This window comes from Mya arenaria, chromosome 1 (assembly GCF_026914265.1).
Source record: "Mya arenaria isolate MELC-2E11 chromosome 1, ASM2691426v1".
Lineage (NCBI taxonomy): Eukaryota > Metazoa > Mollusca > Bivalvia > Myida > Myidae > Mya > Mya arenaria.
Genome location: NC_069122.1, coordinates 43,543,146 through 43,558,678, shown reverse-complemented (window position 1 = coordinate 43,558,678; position 15,533 = coordinate 43,543,146). Strand labels below are relative to the sequence as shown.

Below are 15,533 nucleotides of genomic sequence, written 5' to 3'. Positions count from 1 at the left end.
CTGAGGGGCGTAACCTTGCGACCCTTCCTCAGATCCGAAATTCATTTGGTTTAAAGTGTTGGAAGGGGGGTTTGGGGTTACTTCCCCTTGAAAAATTTATATAGAAATTGGGTAAACTTGGACGATTTAAGAGGTGTGTACCAGGGGTGCCCCCCACTGGATTTGCTAGTGACAACTGTCAGCAATGCAGAGGTATTAGATACATTTGAATGTAGTGTGATGTCACAGTTATGTCATATGAAACTGAACTGATGCCATTAGAAACATTTGAGATGAAAAGAAGTTGTCTTTGAGTTGTCTTTGAGTTGATCCAGACAAACAGAGGGGATTTTATGGCAGGGATCAATCCATTACAGAAATCCCTGCAAGAATAGCCATTCAAATCAGAATTCCATCCAGTGTCCAATGTTTTGCATATTTTTGGACCGCAATTATTTTAAGACAAACATAAAAGTTTTACATTCAAATAATATACTATTCACTCACTTAGGAAATATACTTAACACTTGGGAAATATACAGATATAAACAAACACTTGGCAAATGTACAAAACACTTTGTATAGATACTAACATGTCGGATATATAAACTTTGGAAATATACCAACACTTAGGAAATATTAACTTGGGAAATATACTTAACATTTGGGAAGTATACATACATGTGGGAAATATATACTTGGGAAATATACTTAACATTTGGGAAGTATACATACATGTGGGAAATATATACTTGGGAAATATACTTAACATTTGGGAAGTATACATACATGTGGGAAATATATACTTGGGAAATATACTTCGAATTAAGATTTCTTACTTTTATAAACAAACACCAAACAGCAACTGGCAGCTTTACTTAAATTGTAAAACCATACTTTTCAAGTCATTCAATTTTTAATTTGCTTTGCTAATAGAGCTCTTATTTTATCTTTTGACAGTGTTTCAGTATCATTGTTCTAACTGGTTTGTTCACATTTCATATGAAATCATATCTTTTATATCTGGTTGTCACCCTGTGAATTTTTCACTAGTCTCTTTAAACTAAAAAAATAATTATGGCCTTTAATGATGAGTATAGGATTCAAACAATTGTCTGTTTTCTTCTGTCTTAAGATTTTTGTAACTAATGGCTATTAGTATTGTGCCATCATATCTCCTGGAAATCGGAATTCAGGAAGGAGTAAACCTCAGAATTATAGATAATCTTTATGTATCAAATGTTGGATAGATATTTATTGTTATTCAGGGGACAAACAGCAAATGACAATTTCAGTGTTCAAAATATCCTGGAATGCTCTCTGAACGATAGTATGCATGTGAAGTGTTTTTTAGGTTCAAGAAATTGTTTTTCAGTGTCAATCATAATATAAGGGTCATTATAGAGTCATCTTATGGGCAGATACAGAAAGGGTCCATAGGGAATAAATCTCAGAATTATCTGACTGATTGATTGGTATTTACCACAAACAGAAAATAACCAATTTTAGATTCCAAATATTATGGAAAGCCTTCAACTGCCTAGAAGGCGTTAACGTTGTCTAGAAATTGCCTTCAGTTTAAATTAAGTGTTGTGTCTTCGGAATTGCTGTGAAGTGCTAGGAAAATATATTATCATTCATTCATTAGGGGAAAAGAACTTGAATTTAGTGTTTTATGAGGAATTACTTTACAATCCTTAATTGAACTTTTCTGATTGGTAATTGATTTTGCTTGGAAAAAAGGCTGTACAAATTGTAATCATTCTTACCCGGAAGTGCACATTGTTTGTTTTATAATAACTAATTTTTTGTTTATTTATTCTGTCCTTTGGGATATTCATTATAATTCAACATACAGTCCTCGTTTAATATTCTTTTCCTTGTTATTTATTGTTACAGATTTTTAATTTACTTTATCCGCCGATTTGCTTCATTTGAACTTATTTTTTATCAGTAATAATTATAACCATTTCATCATTCAAAATATTATGCGCAATTTTGTGTCAATGACGTGCAAATGACGAATGAATTCTTACTGAGGTGTTAAAATTCTTGTGATTTGTTGTGAATATATTATTTGGAAAATATACAATCACTGACATCGAAATTAAAATTAAAAAAAAGGTTTTCTGAAATGACGCAAATGGTTGCATATTAAAACTTTGTAATAAAAGAGTGGCATACATGTGCGTATACATTGTGTAATAATTGGAGTTCAGAAGATGATAAGGATAGATGTGTAATATCCAGTGGTAGCATTTGTTATTCTTGTGCGTGTATGCAGATATATCACAAGGCACTTGTCATGATGCGGAAGATAGAACTGTGTTCATGCATCAGCAAAGCTGGCACAAGCTTGGCACTTCATGATGTTAAGGTATGTACTTATAATCTGGTGATTTGGAGGGGCGGGAAGGCAAGAAGAGTTAGGGATTTGGGGTTGGGGCTGAGTGTTAAGGAAGGGGATCATTGGGTAATGGGGGTGGAAGATTAGAAGTTGATATTGTATGAACTGCAAGGGAAAATGATGTTATACGGCTAAAACACGGTATTTGTCCACCTAAGTGTCTCACCAAGGTGGAAAAATGAACTTCCATGCAGGGCCATGAAATTTTGTCCATTTTTAGTTTAAAGTTTCAGTCATTGGAAATGATATTTGTTTTCCTACAGTCGCTTTTATAAATTTATTTTTTTGGCGACTTTTACATACAGGTCAGTGTAAGGTTACAGACACTACAACAGGCATATAACAACAAAGATTTTAATGGAAACAAGTCTGTATTATTCAGGTTAACACAGAAAACTAACAATTAGAATGTTAACAAACAAATGCATAAAATCTCTGCTTGAGATAAGCATAAAAAAAAACATATTTCATCCCAGTTGCGATGAACTCTAAAAATTGACAAAAATGATCACACAACTTTAACTGTAACTTTTAAAGTTTGTAGAACCAAGTGCCCCAAGCACATTGTTTTTCTAAAATAAACACTTTTCCTATCAAGTATAGTCAGTTTCTGCTGTTTATATCAATAGAACATATTTTTTGTATGAGATAGAAATAGACTGCACTACGGTTACGGACTCTACACATTGTAAGAACCAACACATGCTCAACATTTTCTATTTGAAATACACATGTTTGTGTATTTTCAACAGATTAACTTTAACTTTGCTGAGTTCCTGTGTATTGAATTTAAAATGACCTCTTTCATTGACAAGTTCAGGAGCTTCTAGCTTTGAAATGATATGTTCTGTTGGCTCCTGAGAAACGTCTGACTTCTCAGGCCACACATATGCGTTTCCAGCTTTCTTCATATATTTAAGCCCATATTCTGTTTCAGATTTACTTGTAATTTCAGCAACGTAAACACTTATGGGTCCTTTTCTCGGTTTGAGCCCAACGGTAACAAAATCACCAGGTTGAAAGGCTGTATCTTGTTGGGATGTTGTTGCTGCTGTCTCTTCTATTTTTCTCCTCTTGGCTTTTGGTTGCTTGGTCTCCGATTTTCTTTTCAAAGTTATTTGTTTCTGTCCTTTTGTTTGTTCTTTGCAGGTTGCTTTAGGCTGCTCCTTGTTAGATGGTTGTTTCTTCTTTACATTTAGTTTTTCTTGGACTTTACTAATAACATCAAGGTTTCTTTTCTCCCACTTATTAACTATGTCTACATTCTCACATTTTGATGTTACACCATTCACACAAGCATCACAGTAACAACTAAGTTTCCTTGAGTTCAGCTCATAGTCTTTACCAACAGACTTAACAGAGTGCAGCTTCCGTGTTCCAGTTAATGTTTGTACATTTGTTTCTGGTCGGTTTCTATTCACATTTTCAACAAATACAAATTCTCTTCTCGACAGAGTGCTTTTTACAGTGTCCACTACTTCCATATTCAGAGTTTCTTGACAAAATTGGTAAACGTCTTCAGCATTACCAAGAACTTTCCTGTTACTTATTACAGCACGATAACAAGCATTCTTTACAGTTGCACCCAACCCATCACAGACATTCTTTCCATGAGACGTTTCAAAGTAGTTTCGAGTCATTTTGGGCTGCTTTCTGAGACTGATATCAGCAAACGCCTTTTTCCCCATGTACTGGGCTGCACACCCATCAGTCCACTCGTGGAGTTCACCAATCTTCACCCCTCTGCTTTCTAGTAATTTAATGGCTTGATTCTCGAAGACAATTGCTAAATCCGCATCATGTTTGGTTTCTTCACTTATTCCAATGATGGCATGTTTTACTGTAACATCTTTGTCATCAAGACTTTCTTTATAGTAGCACATCATTGGATGTACAGTTACCTGGTTTCTATCAAAGAACCCTGACTGCACTTCACTTTGGAAGACACATGCATAGTTCTCACTGAAATCCATTACCATGGCTACAGATCCCTTTGTTAATTTCTCTACACATACACCCATTTGTTTCTGTTGCCAGGATGCTCTAAATGCATGCTCTGGGTACACCATCATGTCTTTCTCTAAAGCTGTCAAAAACACTTTGAAATCAGCTTCTTTGGGCACACAAGAAACGCAGCGCTTTACTTTGTCATATTTCTTTATTTCAATGCTTTCCCATTGATACCATGACACCATCCCATCTCTGTTCTTTTCTTCCATAGTCGCCAAATACTTTTGAAGGCCTTGTACTCCACATTTTTCACAATTTCTTGACACACATTTTAAAGATGGCTCTTGTTCATAGCTGCAGAATGTTGCATCACTCAGACTCTTCTTATCAATCTTAATGTCTTCTGTCATGTCAGTCTCTTTTACAACTCGTTTCAATGTTGTAAGTGCTTCTACTTTCAGGGCTACATTACAACAAGTCTGGCACAGGCATGACCGTCTGCTTGTCTCGGACACTTTCTTTACATTAACTGGTTTTAGTTTGCTGAATGATGTAAGTCCTATTTTATGATTGGGGTTTCTTGTTTTGTATAACTTGTGTGCTTCTTCTAGTGTCATTGTCATCACATGTTTCTGTAGTGTTTCTTTCATACCAGTCTGAGTTTTGATTCTAACAACATCACGTTTGGATGGCACCTCTCTGCTAATTTCAGCACTCAGGTAGAACTCTTTCACTGATTGTTTCACATGATCACTTATCACATCACATCTTGTTTTTCTCTGTTTCTTTTTCCACCATTCATTTCTCATCTTCCTTGTCTTGTAAGACACATTGAAATATTTACTAACTGTGATCTTTTTGTATTTCCTTAGTACTGATTCACGTATTACATCATATGCATGTTTCTTTTCTCTGTCTTTTCGAACACCAATGTTTACTTCGGAAATACTTTCTTTCAAGGAATTCACTATAGCATCTGCTACTTCAAGTTTCTTCTTACAAGCTGGTGTCATTGTTACTCTTTGGTCAGAAAGTACTTTGGATGTTGAAGGTGACTCAATAAGCTTCTTTAAAATGGCGGCTTTCTTCTTTGGTGTCCTAGGCAGAATGCCTTTCACCATTTGCGCTCGTCTGTATACTGTTGCACGGGATAAGTTACTTTTGTTCTGTCTGCTTTCTCCATGACTGTCATTTTCATCAACTGTGTTAACAATTGGAATTGCAGGAGACTTAAGTTTAATTCGCATTCTCCAGGCTTGTGTTCGCTTCACAGCTTTTTTCTTTTTTTCTTCCAGAGCCGGTTTCTTACTCTTTTTAACACCAGGATCTTCAGAAGAACATGTTGTTTTCATCTTTTTTCTCTGTCTGTATCTTTTCATTTCTTCAGCTTTTTTCTTTCTTAAGGAGGCTTTTAATTCAGGATCTGAATTGGCCATGAGTTTCACTTTCATTCGAGCTTCCTTCTTTCTTTCTGTGTCTTTCTTTTTGATTTCAGAATATTTTGTGGAGTTTTCTGTTTTCTGACGCATTCTCCATGCCTTGACTTTCAGCCTGTTTTTCTCCTTTTGCTTCTTTTCTATGTCTTCATTCTTTTCAGCATTCATTTCAGCATTTTTTTCAAGTTTCCGGGATCGCAGTGATGATTTTCGGCTCTCTTCTGTAAAAAGACATTCTGAATATTAATTAACCTTAAACGGTTGGGTTCAATGTATACCTTAGAATATTAATATATATGGTATATAAATCTTCATATAAAGACAGGTTTTGTGAAAGGAAAAACCTCAAAAGGTATAAATGTCCCTATATGGTTCAATTGTATTGTTTCTGTTCATAAAAATGTTTTTGAACATACTTACAGTAGACTTAGAAACAAGTGGCCGTATTTTGTAGAATCTGTAACCTGAGTACAAGTACAAATCAAATATTACTTAAGCTTCAATTCTGTACATTTAACAAGTATCCACTGTGTCTGTGATCTGTATATTATAACACTGATTGTATTCATTGGCATACACGCCAATCTTTATGTAAAAATATTTCATCTCGGCTCCGTAATAGGCTACACAAAATGAAATTGTGTGTCATACTGTCATAGGATTTCCATTAAACAACCTGTTAAGACCATTTTAGTTTGTTATATGTTGGGCATGGCAATTTCAACAAATAAGCATCACAACATGTGCATTTCATGTGGACAATTGCATTAATTCAGGGCATCATGTACAGACATATGGTTTTGGTTACGGACCCTACGTAACATAGCATGGAATGTTTAGATAAGGATAATACATACCTAGAGCATCACTGGAACCAACACCTTTAGTGTTTTCCATTTGAAAGGACTTCTTGCTGGAATCTGACCGACTATTACCCAAAATAAGCCATTTTCTTAGCTGATTCCATCATTACAGCTGGACTGTTGTATTTCTTAGAAAGGCGGTTGTTTTGGATGATGCAATAATTCATCACAAATATTGTTGCATCAGCCGTTTTATTGGTATTTTCCAATAGTTAAAAGATGATGCAATATTGCACAATAAAAAAATTGCTTTTACCATGAAAAAATATAAGGAAATATGCTATTGAAAACAATGGAAATTTCAAATCAAAATTTGAAGGCAGATTTTGTAGTGTCCGTAACATTAAATATGTAAAAAAATGCAACTTAAAATCAAAATATTCCAAAAATATTTCAGCCATTAAACATACTCATACAGAGGTTTTTATTTGTGGAATGCCACATTTCTGTCATTAATACATATGTAGATACAAACCCATGGTTACGGACTCTACAGATTTTTTAACCCTGAAAATCTTACAGGTGAACCTCCTTCTTTTTAAGAATGTGAATCATGAATGCCCAAAGCAACAAAAAATTGGAAGTTTGATTAATAATCAGTCTTACAAAACAGTTATCACTTGTAAATGGGTGAATTTTCAATGTTTTTCATGCATATAACAAGGGATACTTATTGTGATTTTGAAAAATTGGCAAAAGCACCACTTTATGTTAATAAGTCATATTTTCTGTAATAATTTGTCTATTTTCTTGATTTACCCACCAAAATTTAGCACTTGAAATTTTCTATAAGCTGAGGTAATGCATTTTTTCCAAATCATCATGCAAAATAGATATATAACAGTTTGAATATATAAAAAAATCAAATGAGACAGCATAACGCTTGAAAATGGCCATTTTTGGGATATGTTTTTTCCTGTTACTCGAATACAAATTGATATTTTCACTTGAAATTTGGAGGCCAGCAGGAGTGGACTAGGTTACATGCTTTGGCTGCAAAGAATTAAGTTTGAAATCACACACTTTCCTTCAATCTATGTATAACAACCAAAAAATATAAAATGGACAAATACCGTGTTTTAGCCGATTGTTTATTTTAGTATTGAGCTAGAATTGGATATAGCCAATGGTGCTATATGTTACAATATGTATCAGCTTTTCTTTCGTTTAGATTAATAATGTCAATAATTTTTCTTTAACAATTAAGAATCAGTCTAAGAACACAATTTTTAAATTTTAATCGTGATAAACAATTTAAAGAAATGTCTGTATTAGTTTTGTGTGGTGCTTCTACAAGATTTTAGAGCCTGCCCTCTGGTGTATATTTAGAAAACCTGCAATGAATCCTAAATAAAAATCTTTCCATAATTAATTGTCTCTTCATTTTTGTTCAAAGTGTGAAATTCTCATTTGTAGGAGTCATTCATTCAGAGTTTTTTTCAGAAATTGAAACAATTTAAACAAGGGGGACTACTCTTGCATATTGAAAATTAGTCCCCTTTCTGTAAGAGAGCTGGTGCCAATTTTACAAAAAACATTCATATTTTCACATAGTCATGCATTATATTTCACATGGACAGTATGACCCTCTCTGTTGGCTTTTAAGAATGATCAATCAAATAATGGAAATTCTTGGGTAAGGGGCTTATTTTTCCTTTTATGCACACATATGACAGAGTTACTTCCCATTGCAATCACAACCAGTAAAAATGTTTCACAAAGCTGTTACATTTCAACTCATAAACATGCACCCTCAAGCAATCATGACTTGCCCAGGCAACAAACTACAAAGAATGCTCAGAAACCCACACGGAAAACAAACTTCACACACATGCATACAAATGTGCTTGCACACGAACATATACAGACAAGAAACTTCACACGCAGGCACTAGAACACATGCAGGCAAGAAACTTCACACGCAGGCACTAGAACACATGCAGGCAACAAACTTCACACGCAGGCACTAAAACACATGCAGACAACACACTTCACACACAGGCACTAGAACACATGCAGGCAACAAACTTCACACGCAGGCACTAAAACACATGCAGACAACACACTTCACACACAGGCACTAGAACACATGCAGGCAACAAACTTCACACGCAGGCTCTAGAACACATGCAGACAACACACTTCACACACAGGCACTAGAACACATGCAGACAACACACTTCACACACAGGCACTCAAATACATGCAGGTAACAAACTTCACACACAGGCACTAGAACACATGCAGGCAACAAACTTCACACACAGGCACTAGAACACATGCAGACAACACACTTCACACACAGGCACTCAAATACATGCAGGCAACAAACTTCACACGCAGGCACTAGAACACATGCAGGCAACACACTTCACACACAGTCACTAGAACACATGCAGGCAACAAACTTCACACGCAGGCACTAAAACACATGCAGACAACACACTTCACACACAGGCACTAGAACACATGCAGGCAACAAACTTCACACGCAGGCACTAGAACACATGCAGACAACACACTTCACACACAGGCACTAGAACACATGCAGGCAACAAACTTCACACGCAGGCACTAGAACACATGCAGACAACACACTTCACACACAGGCACTAGAACACATGCAGGCAACAAACTTCACACACAGGCACTCAAATACATGCAGGTAACAAACTTCACACACAGGCACTCAAATACATGCAGGCAACAAACTTCACACACAGGCACTCAAATACATGCAGGCAACAAACTTCACACACAGGCACTCAAATACATGCAGGCAACAAACTTCACACACAGGCACTCAAATACATGCAGGCAACAAACTTCACACACAGGCACTCAAATACATGCAGGTAACAAACTTCACACACAGGCACTCAAATACATGCAGGCAACAAACTTCACACACAGGCACTCAAATACATGCAGGTAACAAACTTCACACACAGGCACTCAAATACATGCAGGCAACAAACTTCACACACAGGCACTCAAATACATGCAGGTAACAAACTTCACACACAGGCACTCAAATACATGCAGGCAACAAACTTCACACACAGGCACTCAAATACATGCAGGCAACAAACTTCACACACAGGCACTCAAATACATGCAGGTAACAAACTTCACACACAGGCACTCAAATACATGCAGGCAACAAACTTCACACACAGGCACTCAAATACATGCAGGCAACAAACTTCACACACAGGCACTAGAACACATGCAGGCAACAAACTTCACACACAGGCACTAGAACACATGCAGGCAACAAACTTCACACACAGGCACTAGAACACGTGCAGGCAACAAACTTCACACACAGGCACTAGAACACATGCAGGCAACAAACTTCACACACAGGCACTAGAACACGTGCAGACAACAAACTTCACACACAGGCACTAGAACACATGCAGGCAACAAACTTCACACACAGGCACTAGAACACGTGCAGGCAACAAACTTCACACACAGGCACTAGAACACATGCAGGCAACAAACTTCACACACAGGCACTAGAACACATGCAGGCAACAAACTTCACACACAGGCACTAGAACACATGCAGGCAACAAACTTCACACACAGGCACTAGAACACGTGCAGGCAACAAACTTCACACACAGGCACTAGAACACGTGCAGGCAACAAACTTCACACACAGGCACTAGAACACATGCAGGCAACAAACTTCACACACAGGCACTAGAACACATGCAGGCAACAAACTTCACACACAGGCACTAGAACACGTGCAGGCAACAAACTTCACACACAGGCACTAGAACACATGCAGGCAACAAACTTCACACACAGGCACTAGAACACATGCAGGCAACAAACTTCACACACAGGCACTCAAATACATGCAGGTAACAAACTTCACACACAGGCACTAGAACACATGCAGGCAACAAACTTCACACACAGGCACTAGAACACATGCAGGCAACAAACTTCACACACAGGCACTAGAACACTTGCAGGCAACAAACTTCACACACAGGCACTAGAACACATGCAGGCAACAAACTTCACACACAGGCACTAGAACACATGCAGGCAACAAACTTCACACACAGGCACTAGAACACATGCAGGCAACAAACTTCACACACAGGCACTAGAACACATGCAGGCAACAAACTTCACACACAGGCACTAGAACACATGCAGGCAACAAACTTCACACACAGGCACTCAAATACATGCAGGCAACAAACTTCACACGCAGGCACTCAAATACAAGCAGGCAACAAACTTCACACACAGGCACTCAAATACATGCAGGTAACAAACTTCACACGCAGGCACTCAAATACAAGCAGGCAACAAACTTCACACACAGGCACTCAAATACATGCAGGTAACAAACTTCACACACAGGCACTAGAACACATGCAGGCAACAAACTTCACACACAGGCACTAGAACACATGCAGACAACACACTTCACACACAGGCACTCAAATACATGCAGGCAACAAACTTCACACACAGGCACTCAAATACATGCAGGCAACAAACTTCACACACAGGCACTCAAATACATGCAGGCAACAAACTTCACACACAGGCACTAGAACACATGCAGGCAACAAACTTCACACACAGGCACTAGAACACATGCAGGCAACAAACTTCACACACAGGCACTAGAACACGTGCAGGCAACAAACTTCACACACAGGCACTCAAATACATGCAGGTAACAAACTTCACACACAGGCACTAGAACACATGCAGACAACACACTTCACACACAGGCACTCAAATACATGCAGGCAACAAACTTCACACGCAGGCACTAGAACACATGCAGACAACACACTTCACACACAGGCACTCAAATACATGCAGGCAACAAACTTCACACGCAGGCACTAGAACACATGCAGGCAACACACTTCACACACAGTCACTAGAACACATGCAGGCAACAAACTTCACACGCAGGCACTAAAACACATGCAGACAACACACTTCACACACAGGCACTAGAACACATGCAGGCAACAAACTTCACACGCAGGCACTAGAACACATGCAGACAACACACTTCACACACAGGCACTAGAACACATGCAGGCAACAAACTTCACACGCAGGCACTAGAACACATGCAGACAACACACTTCACACACAGGCACTAGAACACATGCAGACAACAAACTTCACACACAGGCACTCAAATACATGCAGGTAACAAACTTCACACACAGGCACTAGAACACATGCAGGCAACAAACTTCACACACAGGCACTAGAACACATGCAGGCAACAAACTTCACACACAGGCACTAGAACACTTGCAGGCAACAAACTTCACACACAGGCACTAGAACACATGCAGGCAACAAACTTCACACACAGGCACTAGAACACATGCAGGCAACAAACTTCACACACAGGCACTAGAACACATGCAGGCAACAAACTTCACACACAGGCACTAGAACACATGCAGGCAACAAACTTCACACACAGGCACTAGAACACATGCAGGCAACAAACTTCACACACAGGCACTCAAATACATGCAGGCAACAAACTTCACACGCAGGCACTCAAATACAAGCAGGCAACAAACTTCACACACAGGCACTCAAATACATGCAGGTAACAAACTTCACACGCAGGCACTCAAATACATGCAGGTAACAAACTTCACACACAGGCACTCAAATACAAGCAGGCAACAAACTTCACACACAGGCACTCAAATACATGCAGGTAACAAACTTCACACACAGGCACTCAAATACATGCAGGCAACAAACTTCACACACAGGCACTCAAATACATGCAGGTAACAAACTTCACACACAGGCACTCAAATACATGCAGGCAACAAACTTCACACACAGGCACTCAAATACAAGCAGGCAACAAACTTCACACACAGGCACTCAAATACATGCAGGTAACAAACTTCACACACAGGCACTAGAACACATGCAGGCAACAAACTTCACACACAGGCACTAGAACACATGCAGACAACACACTTCACACACAGGCACTCAAATACATGCAGGCAACAAACTTCACACACAGGCACTCAAATACATGCAGGCAACAAACTTCACACACAGGCACTCAAATACATGCAGGTAACAAACTTCACACACAGGCACTAGAACACATGCAGGCAACAAACTTCACACACAGGCACTAGAACACGTGCAGGCAACAAACTTCACACACAGGCACTAGAACACATGCAGGCAACAAACTTCACACACAGGCACTCAAATACAAGCAGGCAACAAACTTCACACACGGGCACTAGAACACATGCAGGCAACAAACTTCACACACAGGCACTAGAACACGTGCAGGCAACAAACTTCACACACAGGCACTCAAATACAAGCAGGCAACAAACTTCACACACAGGCACTAGAACACATGCAGGCAACAAACTTCACACACAGGCACTAGAACACATGCAGGCAACAAACTTCACACACAGGCACTAGAACACATGCAGGCAACAAACTTCACACACAGGCACTCAAATACAAGCAGGCAACAAACTTCACACACAGGCACTAGAACACATGCAGGCAATAAAACTTCACACACAGGCACTAGAATACATGCAGGCAACAAACTTCACACACAGGCACTAGAATACATGCAGGCAACAAACTTCACACACAGGCACTTGAACACATGCAGGCAACAAACTTCACATGAACAAATGCAGGCAACAAACTCACATAAACAAATGCAGGCAAGAAACTCACACAAGCAAATGCAGGCAACAAACTTCACACAAGCAAATGCAGGCAACAAACTTCACTGGAACAAATGCAGGCAACAAACTTCACTCGAACAAATGCAGGCAACAAACTTCACACAAGCAAATGCAGGCAACAAACTTCACTCTAACAAATGCAGGCAACAAACTTCACTCGAACAAATGCAGGCAACAAACTTCACTCGAACAAATGCAGGCAACAAACTTCACTCGAACAAATGCAGGCAACAAACTTCATCATAAAGAACTAATTGCAATTAGAAATCCAGGGTAATAAATTCAACTTGATGATGTTTCATAAAGCTGCTTGAGCCCCGGGAATTCAGGTATATATCTCTTCTTAATACCTCTGAGAAGTTAAAATCAATGGTCTTACTCATTGTGATTGGTTCCAGTTACTCATTCTAAGTTGTTATTTCTGGCAGCATTTTACAGATATTATCTCTTACAACTTGATATAAAAAAAAAAAAAAAATTGATTAAAATCAAACGCTGAGCGCTGTCATTTTTAAGGGGGTGAGGGATGATTTTAAGCCTATCTGGCATTCGAGTTGTTTTAGGTATTGTGATAATCTTGGTGTTCCAGGTGTCTTTGTTATCATGGAAAAACTTTAACCTTGGCAAACTGATAATAAAGATATTCTAATGAACATATTTCATGTCAATAAGCACATGTATAGTATAGCAAGACCCATAACTCTAGCTTTAATAAGTGTTGAGTTATGTCCCTTGGGTTCTGATGTGAACACAGCCATAAGATAGCATTGGTGTTCGTTCTGGGGCACTCCTGTTTTAACTTATCCATTTGTTATGAAAAAGTAGAATATGGATATAAGGCAGGATAAAAGTAGGCTAGCAGATTTATATGGAATCCTGTTGTCCTGTAAACAGGCTTGCCACTTTGCACTATAATAATCAACCAAATCTTTTCAGATTGTAATGGGAAGTGTTTTAATGTGACAAGGTGAAATTGTAAATCCAGTTAAAATTTCAACTTCTTGTGCTTGATTATGGGGAGGGGAGTTGACATTTGCATTATGATTATCATCTCCAGAACTTCAGCATTTCTACAAATTATGGAATATGACTAGGGATGGAAGCGAATATCCGAGTATCCGGATATCCGGATATCACGCAAGTATTCGGATACCAAAATGGGTATTCGAATATTCGTTAAGAATTAAATTTCAATGAAATAGCTTAACAGAGACATAGCAATTGTTATAAAAAATTTCAGATGAAATGTTTCAGGTGATCAACAGTGTCTGTCGCGAAGGGAGTATGTGTCACAAATCGTCTGCTAATTGGGTGTTTGCACAAGGCGTGAAATTGTGTCCTTGTGCAGCACCCTGTGAAGTTCTATGACCTTGTTTACAATGACAAGTGTTGTTTTATGATCTCAGATGTGCTTATTTGACACTAATTGGCACTAGTTGATATTAAACGGATTGATCATTAATCCGTAGGAATTGATCGTCCAATCACAAGATAAGGGTCGTGCAATCAAAGCTATTAATGACCAATCGTATTTTTGATGAATATGCATGAAGAAATTATTGCTATCTGAACAATAAATACAAACACAAATTTGTTTATCTTTTCACTTTTCAATCAAATTTCCCTCATTTTGAATCTTGTAATTATGTTTTGAATAATATATCGTTATTCCTGTATCACGACTATGGAAATATGCCTCCAACATTGACTTCAAGTGTTTGGAAGTATTTTTTCAAAATCCGAGGATGGTAAAAGTGTTGTGTGTCAACTGTGTAAGGTTAAACTGGTATATATTGTGGTGGAACTTCAAATCTTAGAAATCATATGAAAAAACACCCCGTATGCAGTCCACCGACTACGCCTTCAAAGTCCACCATGAGGCAGACGACTCTTGACGTCACCATGTCCACTCCTCCGCAGTTGTAGGCTGCCACAGCCGAAAGTCTTACGTGAGCGATGTCCGACTGGGTCGTACGCGACTGCCTCCCCCTCAGCGTCGTCCAGGGTCAGGGGTTCCGTGAAATGATGGCGATCGCGGCACCATCGTATCAAGGGCCGGCTCGATGACGTTAATTAAATTATCAAATATATAAATGATTTATTTACTATTTAGTATTTATTCACG

General features: G+C 38.5%; 1 protein-coding gene across 6 annotated transcripts in view; it reads left to right on the top strand.

Annotated features, from left to right (window-relative positions):
- The window catches only part of LOC128231233 (5'-AMP-activated protein kinase subunit gamma-1-like), a 247,073-nt gene that overhangs the window by 92,942 nt on the left and 138,598 nt on the right, over positions 1–15,533 (top strand). The window contains exon 1 of one of the 6 annotated variants that reach the window (XM_052943826.1): positions 2,258–2,356. The exons of the other annotated variants lie outside the window; for them this stretch is intronic. Within the exon in view, the coding sequence (XP_052799786.1) occupies positions 2,258–2,356 (99 nt within the window). Of the gene's footprint in view, positions 1–2,257; positions 2,357–15,533 lie in introns of those variants that run through there. 6 annotated transcript variants of the gene reach the window in all.